Here is a 14,809-nt window from a genome sequence, read left to right as displayed (position 1 = left end):
CTGCCAAATAACCTCTCTGGCATCATCTATAGCCTGTGTGCCCGGATTTGCAGTAAGAAGGGATGTAAAATAATCTGAAGCTTCACATATGATAGCATCAAGATCTGACTGTAACACCCCGTTTGAGTCAACAAGCTGCGAGATACTATCTCTACTATGTCTGAGCCCATGAGTAGAGAAAAAGTGTTTGTTGACCCTGCCACCCATCTGAATCCAAAAGGATTCCCGTGCATGAAAGGCATATTCTGCTCTTTGATCCAACAATGTTTGCAAATGAGCCCTCGTTGCAGCAAGGCGCTCCTAAATCCAAGCATCTGTGGGCCTCTTCTGCTCTTCCCTCTGAAGGGATGCTAACTGCTGGCGTATACCAATCTCACGTCTCTTGGAATCAGCGACTGTATGATAATAGTCACTAATTCCGGATAAGGTTGCAGCTACCTGAGATGGGCAGACAGCTCCACCCTGTATGTGAGAAACCCAAATCTGTAAAATATCCTCCGTGAGGCTCTCCTTTACATAAAAAGCATCCGGAATCCTGACACTAGTAGAACGTCCTCTCCGATGAGGCTCAAGGATCTGCAACACCACTGGAAAATGATCTGAGTTGGAAACCCCAGTAGAAATGCATACAGATCCTCCTCTGTCAAGTGCCCAATCGTCTACATAAAATCTGTCAATACGTGCATGGATGGGCATGTGTATTCTCCTGTTCGACCAAGAATACAGGAGTGACTGTGGCATAACATGAAAGGCATCATCCAACCAAGTGTCCCTGCCACTATACTGAAAAAGAAAGGCATCCCAGGCTGCCCTCTCCAAAGATTGAATTCCACCCTATCTGTCTCCCTTTTTGTCTAATGGCAACTCAACCATGTTGAAATCGCCACCAATGATCCAAGAATCTCCAATGGGGGCCCAAGAGAGTAACTCCTTCCGAAAGGAGATCCGCTCCCCTCTGTTGTTGGGAGCATAAAGATTGAGAAGACTAATCTTACGCCCTCCAATCAAAAGAATGATCCATTGAGCTCTAGAGGGGGAAATAATACCATGACCAGCAACCAAAGGGAGAATAGAGGGAGAGACCGAAATGCAAGTACTTCCCCTTGTGCCCATAGCAGGCGACCAGAAAGTATGTCTTGAAAGCAGTTTGCCCGATTTAGAGCAATCACTGGCATCCAACTTGTGTTCCTGGATAAAAAGGATATCAATTGCACCTCCAGTGACACCTAGATGAAGCTGATTCCTGATCAGCTGCCTATGGCGACGGTGTGGAACTCCACCTAGGCCCTGTATGTTCGAGCTGACTATACTCATCGACGGGAGGATGCTAGATGGAAAGGCTTACCTGACCTAGTAGAGGAGACCATCTTCCCCTGGGCCGAAACACTCCTGCTAAGGGCAGGAAACTCAATAGGTGAGAGGATCCCCACACCTGCTGAAGGGGAGGCCCTATCAAAAGGGATCCCCGTGATCGGGACCCCTACGGTGGAGGGCACAAACTCCTCATCATCCATGAAAGTTGCTGAATCTACCAGTGCCGAAAAAGAGTTCCTAATAAGCAAGTTTGGCCGAGAAGTGCGAAGAAGACCTGCACTGGTGGAAGATGGAGGAGAAGGACCTGCCAGGCCTTTATCAGCAGAACTGGAGCTGGGTATTGAGGAGGCCTAAGGTTGGACTGAAGAGGAATCTGGAGTCCTCATCTGTGCCTGCACTTTCTCGGTCGTCCTGACTGTGGCAAGAACAGTCTGCGGGAAAGAAGTGCCTGTAGTCCCCTCATGGTTAGCAACCAAGGTGACTGGGGCTAGTGCATCTAAAGGCCCCTTCTGATGTGGAACTATAGTGTCTGGGGCTGCAGCAACATCCACCTCCAGAGTCTGGAAGGCGTCTTTCTGAACAGGATCAGTGGTCTCCTCCTGAGGTAAGGGAGCGGCTCTAATAGCTCTCCACCGTAATACTGGGTGTGCTACGGGCATTGGGCGCTCTGTTGTCCCTGGTGGTCCTGGGGTGCGCGAAACAGGGCGCCTTGTTGCTCCTGATGATCTTGGAGTACGTGGTACAAGGTGTTGGGGAGGTGCAGTCGCGGTAGTACGTGAAGGAGCCGCACTAGAAGACCTCTTGGGTCTTTTTCTCTTCCTTGGGCAGTCTCTAGCAAAGTGCCCAAGGGTCCTGCGAATCCTGCACTAGTCCTATCTACCTGAAATCTCGACTCTCTGTCGAAAGAGAGAGCCATCTAGACGCTGAAGCATGATGTAGTCATTTGAGATGTTAGAGTCAGAGACAATGACCCTAATATGAGGCACCCCGTCTGCTCTGACTACCTCTGTCGAGGAAGAAGGCATGCCAGGAAGGGGGGGGATCTCAATGACCACTCCGAAAGAGGTTCCGATAGTGGCAAGCAGTTGATAGTAGACCTGAGGAAGACCAGGAAATCTAATGAATAGTGATGTGACCTACCTGTCCTCCTTGACCGGATCGAAGCCCAAGGTGTAGGGTAAAAGAAAGATCCTCCTCGAACCCAAAGCCAGGGGATTAGCTTTGAGAACAAGGGCTGTGGACTCGTGGGAGTCAAAAATCACTTGGAAGAATCCATGTCCCAGAAGTCGAATATTCAAAAATCACTTGGAAGAATCCATGTCCCAGAAGTCGATCCTTGAGGTGTCGGGCGAGATCTCCTAGTAACACTGCTTGCATCCAGTCTCCAACCTATGATCTGGAAGGGTGTGACCCAAAGATGCGGGCCAAAAGTGATGTGGAGCCCTCTAATTCCACATCTTTCTTAAGTTGCTGCAACTCGTCTTCTAAAAAAATGACGCTTCTCGCGGCCGGTGGAGGTGGACGGAGATTGGCTGAATGGGGATCCATTCACCCATCGAAGTGAAAAGGCCGATTCCAACACTGAAAAAGCTCCGTCCGTGAAAATACTGCCCAGGACGCCCTCGAACACGGGTGCAGGAAGAAGGAGAAAGGAGAGGGTAGGAGAGAGGGGAAGGGAAGGAGAGTATAGAGTGAGGGGGGTAGGGGAGGTAGGCTAAGAGGGGAGGCGTAGGGAAGGGGGTCGGGCGAGGGGGAGGTTGCAGGCAGAGAGGGAAAGGGTGGGCGGGGGAGAGGAAAAGAGGGGGGGGGTTAGGAGGGAGGGAGGGGGGGGGTTAGGAGGGAGGGAGGGGGCTGGCGGAGAGGGAAAGGGAGGGCGGGGGAGAGGAAAGGAGGGGGTGGAGAGGAAGGGAAAGGAGGGGGGGGGGGGGAGAGCAGGGGAGGGGGGGGAGAGCAGGGGAGAGCGGAGGAGGGGGCAGGGTAGAGCGGGGGAGGGGGGGGGGAGAGTGGGGGAGGGGGCGGGTAGGGGCAACGGGGGGGGAGAGGGAGGGCAGGGGAGGGGGCAGGGGTGGAGAAGGGGGTGGGGGGGCTTGCGGGTAGGGGAGAGGGAGGGTGAAGAGGGAGGGGACAGGGGTGCAGGAGGGGGGGCGGGGGCGAAGGAGGGGGAGCGGGGGGGTTGTCGGGTGGGGGAGAGGGAGGGCAGGGAGGGCTGACGGGTGAGGAAGAAGGAGGGAGGGAGCGTGGGTGGAGAAGGGGGGCGGGTGGGAGGGAGAGGGAGGGCGGGGAGGAGGAAGGGGAGAGGGAGAGTGAGGGAGGAGGGAGGGGAGGCAGGCGAGAGGGGAGGGAGAGGAGCAGCGAGAGGAGGGAGAGGGGGGACAGCGAGGGTGAGGGAGAGGGAGAGGGGGCTGGCTGAGAGAGGGAGAGGGGAGGGGGGCAGGTCCTCACGGGGAGAGGAGCACCTCGATTTGATGCTTCAATTTCTACCAGACTTTGAGCTGCCTAGTCAAGAGAATGTGATCTAGGTTGGGTCTAGTTACCATCTTGAAGCCATAAAGAACTGCTCCATATGACCTATGGTTCTAACGGGCTGAAATGGAAAATGCATAAGTATATTTTCTGTAGATCTGGACAGCTTGCCCCTAGAGGGAGGGACATCAAAGACCAAGGCATCCCTATCTAATCCTCAAAAACCCTGTGATGTGAAGTGGGATTCCTGGTTTCGTAAATGCCTCTAGCCAAGTAGACCAAGAAGGAGGCTTGTTATATAGAAGAACCCAATCCAAGGCTATGGCTCCATCAATATGCTGGATTCTTGCTGCATTCCCTCTGAGTTAACATATTGTCTGGAGTTTGCGATCATCTAGAAGTCTTCTAAAGATCTTCCAAGAACCCACTGAGGAGGCAAGGCCTCTCTCCCATGTAGACCACTATATATAATGAGAAGTACCAAGTGGTCTGCCCACCAAAGTCTGCCAGGGTAGAGAAAGAATTAAGAAAGAATTCATGTCAAACATACTTGGTGCCGGAGTGCATAAAATCCCCACAGTCGAAGAAGGTGAAGAGGAAAAAGCCAACCCCTTCCCTTGATTGATAAAGGGAGTCTGAAAAGAAGACAAAGAAGGGAGTTGCTTGAATGAAGGGCAAAGATCTCGAAGAAGATCTGCATAAGAAGCATCAATGGTCCTATCCAAGACTAGATCTAGTTGAAGGCTGGCCACGACTTGAGTAGGTGTGGCAGAAGCAGGTGGCCCTATCAAAGGCTAAATCTGGTGCAACACTAGTCACGACCGGAGCTGGAATGATTGAAGGCCCGACATGGATGGGGTACTCCTGATCTATGGGTAGTTGAGGAACCACTCTAGCCAGGACCAATGTGGGACAGTAGGAACGGGTTGTATAGCTAGTGACAGACAACATGGCGGTGCCGAAGGTACACTATCAAGTACGAGAGGGGGCCGCACCAGAAGCTTTCTTATGTCTTTTCTTCTTTGGGCAATCTCTAGCAAAATGCCCAAAGATCCTCCAAATCTGACACTTGGTCCTGCCTACCAGCGATCTCGACTCTCTGCCAAAAAAGAGAGCCAACCAGGGAACTGGAGAATGATGTGGTCATCAGAAATGTTAGGGTTGGAGACAATGACCCTAACTCTAGAACCTCATCCGATCTAATCGCCTCTGCCGCTGAAGAGGGCTCCGAAGCCAGCTCCAATCGTGGTACACCTTGAAATCTGATAAAGAGAGAGGTCATCTGCCTATCCTCCTCAATTGGGTCGAATCCAAGAGAGAAGGGCTTCAGGAAATTCTTCTTAGAACCTCATCAATCAGTGGTGAAAGGCCGATTCAAATCCATCTTTCAACAAAAGCTTTGCCAAAAATTCATATTTTGATCAAAAAAGAAGGTACAAAGGAGGGATTAGGCAATGAAGAGCACCACCATGCGTGCAGGCAAAGGGGGGGCTTAGAGGAAGTCAATAGCAAGCCTACAACCCAATTACAGGATTACATAATGAGCTTTAAAGTCAATCTTATCCATAACAAAGGAAAGCATCAGGTTAGGAAGGAAAATGGTGAATTCATAACAATATGGGAGTGACTAGAATGCCAACCCCCCAAACCACACATTTTTACTATAAAAATAAAGACATTGTGTTTACTTTTTCATTTTCAATTTATATTGTTCCATAGGTTTCTCTTTTTCTTTGAGTGAAAATGCTTTTTGTCTTTTAGAAGAAAGATTGTTCTTTTAGCCTTTCTTAGGTGCAAAAAAAGAGACTTTAAAATATCGTAGCTGCACCTTAGGAACTGCAGCCTGTAGCATAAAATCTGTGCATGTATCACAAGAATTACCCAAGTAAGTTGCATGGATAAAGGTAACTTGAGGGTTATGAACATGCTTTGTGAAGTCAAATAGAACTTTCAGTCTACTGCTTTGAAGCACAACAACTGATGGGAACATGGGATCTGCAAAGATAATATCTTATTAGGGCTTCATAAAATACTCAGTGTGCGCACAGCAACACTGAATTACCTGTATGGTGTGATACTTGTAATCAGTAAAACAAGGAGGACAATTTTGGTTGATCATTGTATGATTACCTGCTACAATCAGAACATACCTGGAAGACTAGTTGCTGAAGACATTTCTCCGTACTGTTCAACTCCAAGCGACCCTGAAGAAGAAAATTGCTCTCCAATTTTTTCATCTCGAGGAAATTCCAGAATTTGGAAATTTTTGGTAGCATGGTTAATAGGTACTCCTACTCCAACAACACTAGGAAGTGAAGGTTGCTGAGCCCAAGATTTGGCGTAGTAACTAGAAGATCCCTGTGATGCTTCATTCATGGGAATTACAGTCTCTTGATGCTCACTTGCACCTATAAAGGAACTATCTTTGGCATGAGATGCACGGATGCTCATGGATAGAAGGTCTAAAAATTGCTCTTCTTTTCCTTGTACAGCTGCATGTTTACAAACGACAAATTCACTCTAATAAATATCCTATTTCAATCCTTAGTACAGAAAACTTGTGAGTAATTGCAAGAAAGGAACATTTTTTACAATCCACACACATTACTGTAAGAGATTACAAAGATATGGTGTTGTAGGCATAAAGTCAACCCTATGGTTGACCAGTAGTACTTGGGTACTATATACCAAGTACTTGTATTGTTTCATTTGAACATTTCTATTGGAGCTTTCTTGTGTGTGCACTCTTGCTCACTTGTATTCACAACCTGTCTCCACTTTGTTCCTACATTTGGTATCAGAGCGCTTCCGCCTCTAGAGCCCATTCCCGTGCTTGCTTCCAGACACCCGCAAGCTTGGTGCTCTAGTCCGCGTTCTTGGTTCTCACATTCAGCTCTCCAGCTTTCGTTTGAGGTAGCTCCAACAGTCCAGCGGCTATTTTTTGACCTTTTGAGGTCCGATTTCGACGTTTTTTGAAATTTCTGAGCTGCCCACAAACAAACAAATCTGTCCCGCACCATTTTAGGCGAGGAAAAAAAACTGTTTTTTTCGTCCGTACAGTCCGTATGGATTTATCCGTACAGTTGCACGACAGTGCCGCGAGTCCGTATGACTTGTCGGAATCTGCTTTCGAGTCCGTACAACTTGTTAGAAGGCGATTCGAGTAGTTTTTGACTGTTTTTCGGCGTTTTTGCTTAGATCTGGACCTTTTTCAGTTCCAGCCTCTCCCGGGTGTGTTCCAGCAGCTCCAAGCGTCTCCATACTTCTTCAGGCTCTTCTCTACACGTGTCTTGTGTTCAGAAGTACTCCCGACAACTTCATTCAGCTCCAAACAACTCACTTCAGCTCCTGTGCCATCTCTAGCTTGCCCACAGTCAGTGGATTGTTTTGCAGGTGTTTCGGGCCAAGGTGCACTTTCAGCAAGTATTTTGAGCTGTGTATTTCGCTTTGGGACTGTTTTTGCAACCCATACTCTTGCACTCTCAAGTGCATTTGCAAATACTCTGCATTGTTGGGTGCATTTGCAATTACTTTACAGTTGTGGATGCTTTTGAGTTTCGTTGGATGCATTTAAGCACTCGTGGGTGTGCTCTTTCAGATTTGGGTTGTGCATTTTGAGTTTGGGATTGCACTTCAGATTGCACCAGAGTGCAGTGATTGGTTGATGCTATTTTTGCAGTGATTGCATTGTGCAGTCAGTGGCATTTCAGAGCAGCCAGTCGTACTTTGCATTTACAGCCAGTATTAGTTTAGGATTTGCAGGCACATTTGCAGCCAGTTGCACTTTTGGGACTTGCAGTTCTTTTTGCAAGTACATTTGTAGCTTGTGGGTATCCCATTTTGCATCATGTCGACTCTTTCACACAGTTTTGGCAATTTGTCCGAGGGTGACAAGCTGGATGGACCAAACTATGCCTTGTGGTCATTCATGCTTAAGAACATCTTGGTTGGGAAGGGCTTGTGGGATATTGTTAGTGGGGATGAGGTGAGGCCAGCATGCTCATCTACCTCCAGCACAGCTTCTTCGGGTCACACTATAGGCAGACAACAGAGACTGCTACAACCCCTCCTGCCAGTCCCATAGCATCGACGGAGGAGCAAAAGAAGTTTGACCGTCGCAGCGCCCAAGCAATGTTTTTGATTGCCACAAATGTGAAGAGGCACATTATGACAACTATCAAGTCGTGCAAGGATGCAAAGGCAGCATGGGAAAGATGGCATATGTTAAGAATGAGGCAAGGGCCATTGCCTTGGCTGTAGCAAAGAGTGTAGAAGGAAGATGAGAATTCAGCCAACAGAAAGAGCCTATTTCAGCCCGAAATAGCCTAGAAGTAGGATGAGAAGCGGACAACAAACTCTAGTAGGAGAGCTCTGCCTAGGAGTGTCTTCCAGCACCAGAAAGGATCAAAGAAAAGTGCATCCAGCAAGCTGTAGCAGATCAGCCAAGAATGCGTCCACCAGAACAGAGTTTACAGCGCACAAACAGCTGCGCCTTGCACCAAGCAGGAGCAAGAAGAGAGGCGCCCATGAATATGACTTCAGATGAACTTCTGTCGCGAAGAAAGTCAAAAACAGCTTCAAAAGTGGCCCAGAATGAAGGCGTCCCAGAGCCCAGAAGCATGCCAACAACTAAGGGCACCAAGGGGAGGAGAACTTTCACCAAGGAAGCATGAAATTCCAGTTCAGCAAGCAGAGGGAGAGCTGAAGAAATCAGCCATGAAGAGAATGAGGCTGCTCTGGTAGGAGAGAAGTCTCAAATCAGCAAGGAAGGGAAAGGAAGGGCTCCAGGGCCTTTCAGGGACTTCCAAAGGTGACACAAGGCAAGTAGATAGGCCACCAGCAAACACCTAAGCAAAATGAGGCGTGGGATTTTTAATGCCCCTAGGGGGTCAAATGGCACACCATGACCCTAGTGCAAAGGAACCAATGACCCTATTTTGAAGGATCTCTAGGGGGTCAATTTTTAAAGGATTAAGATAGTGCAAGAAAATGCGTTCTAAGGAAAATGTATTCCACTTATCTTGGAAAAATGGATAAATCCTGTTGGTTTTACAACCACTGCACTTGTTTTATGTAAATTCCAACCGTGCTTGTTTTACAACCAATGCGCTTGTTAAATATAAATGTCAAATAGTAAATCCCCACTGAGATTGTTTTACAACCACTGATCCATGACTCTTTTTAGTAATCCCAAACGATTGGATGTTTTCTAGTCTTACAAAGGTGTATATATAAAACAATAAAATGTATGCCACCTATCTTGTAAAACTACTAGGTTGGCGACCACATTCATCTTGTAAGAATTTTGAAGCAAACCGGCGTGATCCTAAATTAGCTTGCATAAATACCCCACTGAACCAAACCAATGACCTTAGAAAATGAAATCACTCTAATAGCACCAGGAGTTGCACTTGTTGCACATAAAATCATAGGTACCTTTTGGGCATTAACTTAGGCCCCTAGCCTGGTGCCCTAGGCTAAATTCACTGACAGTTACTTTAGACACTTCACCATCACCACCACATCCCCGTGACAAGAAATTAGCAACCGCGTGTTGACATCCAGGGTGTGCTTGATCCGAGAGTTGAATTCTTACATTAGCAACATCCACTTGGAATTCAATGCGGGTTTCTTGATTAGGTATAAGAGTGCCTGATGGTCCGCACAGAACCAAAAGAAATCCTCGAAGAGGTAGTGTCAGGAAGTTATTAATGACGTATATCATTCCAACGTCTCCACTCTCAGCCATAAAAATAGTTGGACTAAGTTGTAGACAACATCTTGCTGGCATAATAAACTAATTGATGCTAGCCTTCCTTGGCCACCTGGGTCAACACATTGCCTATAACATCTAAAGCATCCACATGAACATGGAACTCTCTATTCCAATTCAGCTGTCTCAGCACTAGAACCACAAACACTATTTGAAGGAACATGTAGCAAGCTATCTCTAGGAACGAAAAGGAAAGACTGCAAGCATAATGGAAATGAAGTCAAATGGAAGTAGGCAATAGCAATGAACCAAAATACTCACATGTAGATAGCTTGATGTTGACTGATATATAAAAAGAATCAAGACAAGTACAACACTGTATAGTGTGAGCCTCTAGACTCTAGAAAGCCACAATGCATATGGGATAATCTTCCATATGACACGTGGCACTGTCTAGGACTCACTAGACTATAAAATAAGTCCTAGGGACCTAGGACACACAAATACACTGACTTTGACTTCATATTCTAACATCCCCCCATGAAGGAAAGGTGAGGGACTACTGGAATGAAGCTAAGAACAGAACATGAAAATGATGGAGTCTACTGCTCTACACTTTCTTTTTTTTTTGGTAATATCCAGTGCATATATTTATATGATCATAAATTTACATGATGGGAGGTCTCCAAAATGGAGAGTATCCCAAAGTTCAGAAGCATAAAAAGAAAAGCTCTATGCAAGAAGCATCCATATCACCCTCATGGCAGGCATCATATAAGGATTCATATGACTTGTGAATCTGCCGACCCAAGTATGCCAAATTATGCTCACTCCAGATTGTCCAAAGAGCCCAATATCGCACCCAAGAGAGAAATAGTGAGTATTGAGACAAAGACTTCATAAATCTGCCAAAGAGCCAGAAATGTTTCCTAAATCTGTGACTCGGGAAACGGATCCGAAGATAATCTGAAATTCTCCTGAGGAGGATCTTAGTACACGGGCAGTGCCAAAGCAAATGAATAATAGTCTCTAAAGCAGCCTGACATCTTAAACATGTGGATGGTGCAATGCGACGTTTAGCAAGTGTGACCCCCACTGACAATGTACCTCTCATACATCTCCAAAGAAAAAGTCTTTGTTTCAATGGCATTTTACACTTCCATAACATCCTAAGATTCTTCCGCCACCATGAGAGGGGCTTCCTTATATGCCACTGAGAATTAGCATATTGCTGAATCCATGGAGCAGGCTGAAGAAGCCTATAGGCTTTGATGGAGGTTAAGGTAGGAAGAGGAACAGGATGAGTGCATGTAGCAGAGGGTTGCAATTGCCAATTCGTAAGCCTGTCGGTGTCAGCCACAGGAGGAACGGGTAGAAAAGGATGTAATAAATCAGCAATTTTCTTCCATATAGACCTATGATGCATTCCCAATGCATAGGAAGCAGTGGCCTGAGGAAAAGATAAGACATATCCCTGATCATCTACCACATCATGTATGTATCTAATTCCCAATTTCATGAGATTGTAGGCCCGAACAGGTTCCTGTAAGGCGAGCGGAATTGCAAAAATGGCACTCCAATAAATACTTTCTTTCCTCATTGAGTTTGTCCCCAAGCAATTATCAGGAGCCCATTTGACCTTAGAAAGTACTTGTTTCCAGTCAAGTATCAGAGCGGTAGAGAAAGGACAGCCAGGTATCTTTCCTACAAATCTGCCAATGACAACCTCCCAATGATCAGTAGTCCAATGACCATAAGCACAAGTCCTCATGTTGACACACATGGATGCTAGCATACAAGTCCATGGCTGTTGTTGGCGGAAAAAAGTACATGATATCTTATATTGAGGACATTAAGTCCACCATGCATCCTAGGAGAGCACACCATTTCCATCTTCATCAATCTCAATGCTTTTACAGCAGTTTTTGTCCTCCATAACATCTCCGTAGCTTGAGACATAAAGACTGAAATATCCCTGGAGGACCAATGTATCAAAGGCAAATAGAACTCGACATAGGACATTACAATGGACTATACTATTCTGAGCCTGACATGAAGAGGCCAAGTAGAAATCTTCCAGTATTCCAGTTTATGTTGAAGTCTTTGGAAGATCCATTTTAGCTGCTGCTTCCTGGTGATATGCCATCCTATGGGATATCCCAAATGCCTGACTACATCTTTAGAATGCACCACTTGACTTGGCCAAAGAATAGAATGCCAATCACATTGTTTCAGGGGAAGTAATTTAGATTTGTCAAAATTGACATGCAATCCTGTTGCCAAACCATACAATGAAAGAGTGGTCATAAGCATGTGAACTTCCCGAGGAGAATTCTGTGGCATAAAGAAGGAATCATCAACATATGCTTGTGCCAAAAAAGATGCAGCCCCAGGGATTTTAAGACTAGTCATCTGTCTTGTGTTTGTAAGATGATCAAGATGCATCAAAAGGGGATGAGTCGCAATGGCATGGAAGAGAGCACTAAGAGGGCAGCCCTGTCTAACTGATCGACACAATGTCCATGACTGAGACAGATGACCCCCAAGAATGCACTGAGAAGTAGAGTCAGAATAAAGCCAGTAAACTGCATTTGCTATCTTGGGACCAAAGCCTAACTTTGTCATGATTTGAGAGATAAAATCCCATTGAGCAGTATCAAATGCCTTAGCAATATCCACCTGCAATATAAGGACATCTTGATGCGAGTACTTAGCATATTCAATTGCAGTCAAGGCATTGGAAATATTATCATGGATTTGTCTTCGCGGCACAAATCCACACTGATGAGGATGAAGTCCCGCATTCAGTATCCTGTGAAGCCTATGCACAATCATTTTGGTAATAAGTTTGTAAACTACAGGCATCAAAGTAATAGGCCTCCAATCTGACATATGGTCACACAGATGTTTTTTGGGCACAAGTTTGACTATGCCATGCTTCCAAGAGTGCGGTAACTGATTTTCTTGCTAGGCAACATTGATCATTTGCAAGAGGACATCTTTCAAATCATCCCAAAAAGAAATGTAAAATTCCACCGTTAGGCCATCCCAGCCAGGGGACTTGTACTTGCTGAGGTGGAATAATGCATTATCAAGTTCTGTGTTAGTAAAAGGTGTCTCCAAGGTAAGAGCATCATCCATTTCCACTATTTCAAAAACATATTGGAGAAATTCAGTCCTCGCATCAGTCATTTGATTTGATGGGGAACCAGGAGCAGAGAACAATTTCTGGAAATAATTTTGGCATTCATCTTGGAGATCAGAGAAAGAGTGTGTCCAAGAGCCATCTAGCTTCCTTACCCTTAGACATGATTTTTTCTTTCGAGTAGCATGCAGGCCCTGGAAAAAGGCTTTTGATGAGCAGCCCTTACCCATGAGGGGCTTCATTGTAGCCCTAATCTGCGCCTATCAATCTCTTCATGAGAGGAAGGAGGAATCCTCCGAAGAGTGCTCCTGAAACTGGCCCATGCTTTCAGTATGGGAACCATGAGAGGGGACGAAGGTGATCTGAGGTGAAAATCCACCTAATACTGCTCATCCAGTCTCCTCCTGAAGAAGGTGTGCACATCTGTATGCTGCTTATAAGAAATGCCTTCCACGGCCCATGCTTTGGCATAAGTCCCCGCACCACCATCTTGCAAAGTAAAGCATGCAGGGCCCTTCACGGGCAGCCTCTTCTAGGAGGGCTGTATTTCTTCGAGTTTGGAGGGGTTCTCCCTTTTTCTCGGAGGTTGCTACCGGATTGAGATGGCACTATCATCCCCAATCCTTTCTTTTTGGCTCTTGAGCTTTTCATGCATTGCATGGTGTATCGCGTATTCCCGTATGGAGCTTTCTCTAACGGTTTTCTTTAATACTTAATAGAAGTCCATTTTTTGCCCAAAAAAAAAAGTAAAGCTCTGCACTGTAAATTTGGATCAATAATATTGAGATCCCCTTCCTGTGTAGCGAGGATGAGGGTCTCCCAAGCCACCCTGGCTAACGCATCTGCTGTGCCATCAAGCCCATTGATCGGTCTCCTGATCTGAGTGATGTAGTCCCTAGAATGGCACCAGCATGAACAAACAAACCAGGCTGTGGCCAAGAGAACCTGGTTGACCACCACAACTCTAGAGGCAAGATCCAGCTTGGCTGAGCTCCAAAAAAGGAGCTTCCTCCTGATGCTCTCCAACACGGGAGCAAATTGCTTCGTGGAAGAAATATCCAAGCTAACCTGGCAGCCCAAATACCTGACAGGCACACCCCTCTGAACCCAAGTGAATCCTATGTCAAGCCCCCAAACTGGAGTGTCCTCATCATTGATCCAAAAGCCATTGGATTTATGCCAATTTATCTGTGCCCCTGCCACCAAGCAAAATAAATCCAATGCTGTCCTGAAAGAAGTGAGCGTCTGTGGTGTGGCATCCAAGTAAACCGCTGTGTCATCTGCCAACTCACTGTCAAGTAGCTCCTCTTCCCTTCTGATGGGAAGTCTCAGCCCAAAGATGTCAGCTTGAGATCTAACATAGATATTCATAGCTTCAGCCATGAACAAAAAAAGAAAAGAAGCAAGGGGGCATCCCTGACGGACTCATCTGGAAATCTGAAATCTCTCACCCCTTACCCCCACCAATAAGTATCTGGCTGTGGGCTGGTCTGTACAAAGAGGAAACACCTCTGATCCAAGCATCAGTAAAGCCAAAACATAGAAGGATGCCCTCCAAAAAACCCCAATCTACTCTGTCATAAGCTTTCTCAAAATCCAAGAGTAGAATGGCTAGATTCTGCTGGCCACTCTGCATGGCCCATCCCAAAAAGAGAAAATGTTATAAAAAATGCTTCTACCACGCACAAATCCCGTCTCAGTGTCATGACTAAGATCTGAGAGAAGGGGCTGCAATCGGAGGCTGATTACCTTGGCCAAAATCTTGTAACATGTCCCCAAAAGTGTGATAGGCCTCCACTAGGACACTAAATTTCTGCAACCTCCCTTCAGGATAAGGTGGATGAGACCCTTTGTGAGCGACCCGAGCATCTCACCAGAGTCCCAAATGCCCTGTAGGGCTGATGTAATGTAGTCTCCAATCATATCCCAAAATGCAATGAAAAAAGAAGGGGTGAGGCCATCCGAACCTGGGCACTTGCCCTTGTGAAGGGCTGAAAGTGTAGTCCTGAACTCTATGTTGGTGAAAGGTGCATCAAGCAAAACATGCATATCCAGTTTCACCAACAAGGGGATGCTCTGCCAAATAACCTGTCTAGCATCCTCTCTATTCCGTGTGTCAGGATATGCAGTAAGAAGGGCGGCATAAAAATCTGAAGCTATGCGCATGATATCAT

General features: G+C 46.3%; 1 protein-coding gene across 1 annotated transcript in view; it reads right to left on the bottom strand.

Annotated features, from left to right (window-relative positions):
• LOC147898702 (AP-1 complex subunit gamma-2-like) overlaps positions 1-14,809 on the bottom strand; it is a 248,603-nt gene that overhangs the window by 25,261 nt on the left and 208,533 nt on the right. The window contains exons 15-16 of the mRNA XM_087379135.1: positions 5,928-6,269; positions 5,606-5,772 (exon numbers count right to left, since the gene is read on the bottom strand). Coding sequence (XP_087235261.1) covers positions 5,606-5,772; positions 5,928-6,269 — 509 coding nt within the window. The remainder of the gene's footprint in view (positions 1-5,605; positions 5,773-5,927; positions 6,270-14,809) is intronic.

The sequence above is a fragment of the Dipteris shenzhenensis genome, chromosome 9, assembly GCF_047967505.1.
Source record: "Dipteris shenzhenensis isolate YYH24624 ecotype China chromosome 9, Dip_SZ_1.0, whole genome shotgun sequence".
Classification (NCBI taxonomy): domain Eukaryota; kingdom Viridiplantae; phylum Streptophyta; class Polypodiopsida; order Gleicheniales; family Dipteridaceae; genus Dipteris; species Dipteris shenzhenensis.
The sequence above is the reverse complement of the archived record's forward strand: the minus strand, read 5'-3'. Positions and strand labels throughout refer to the sequence as shown.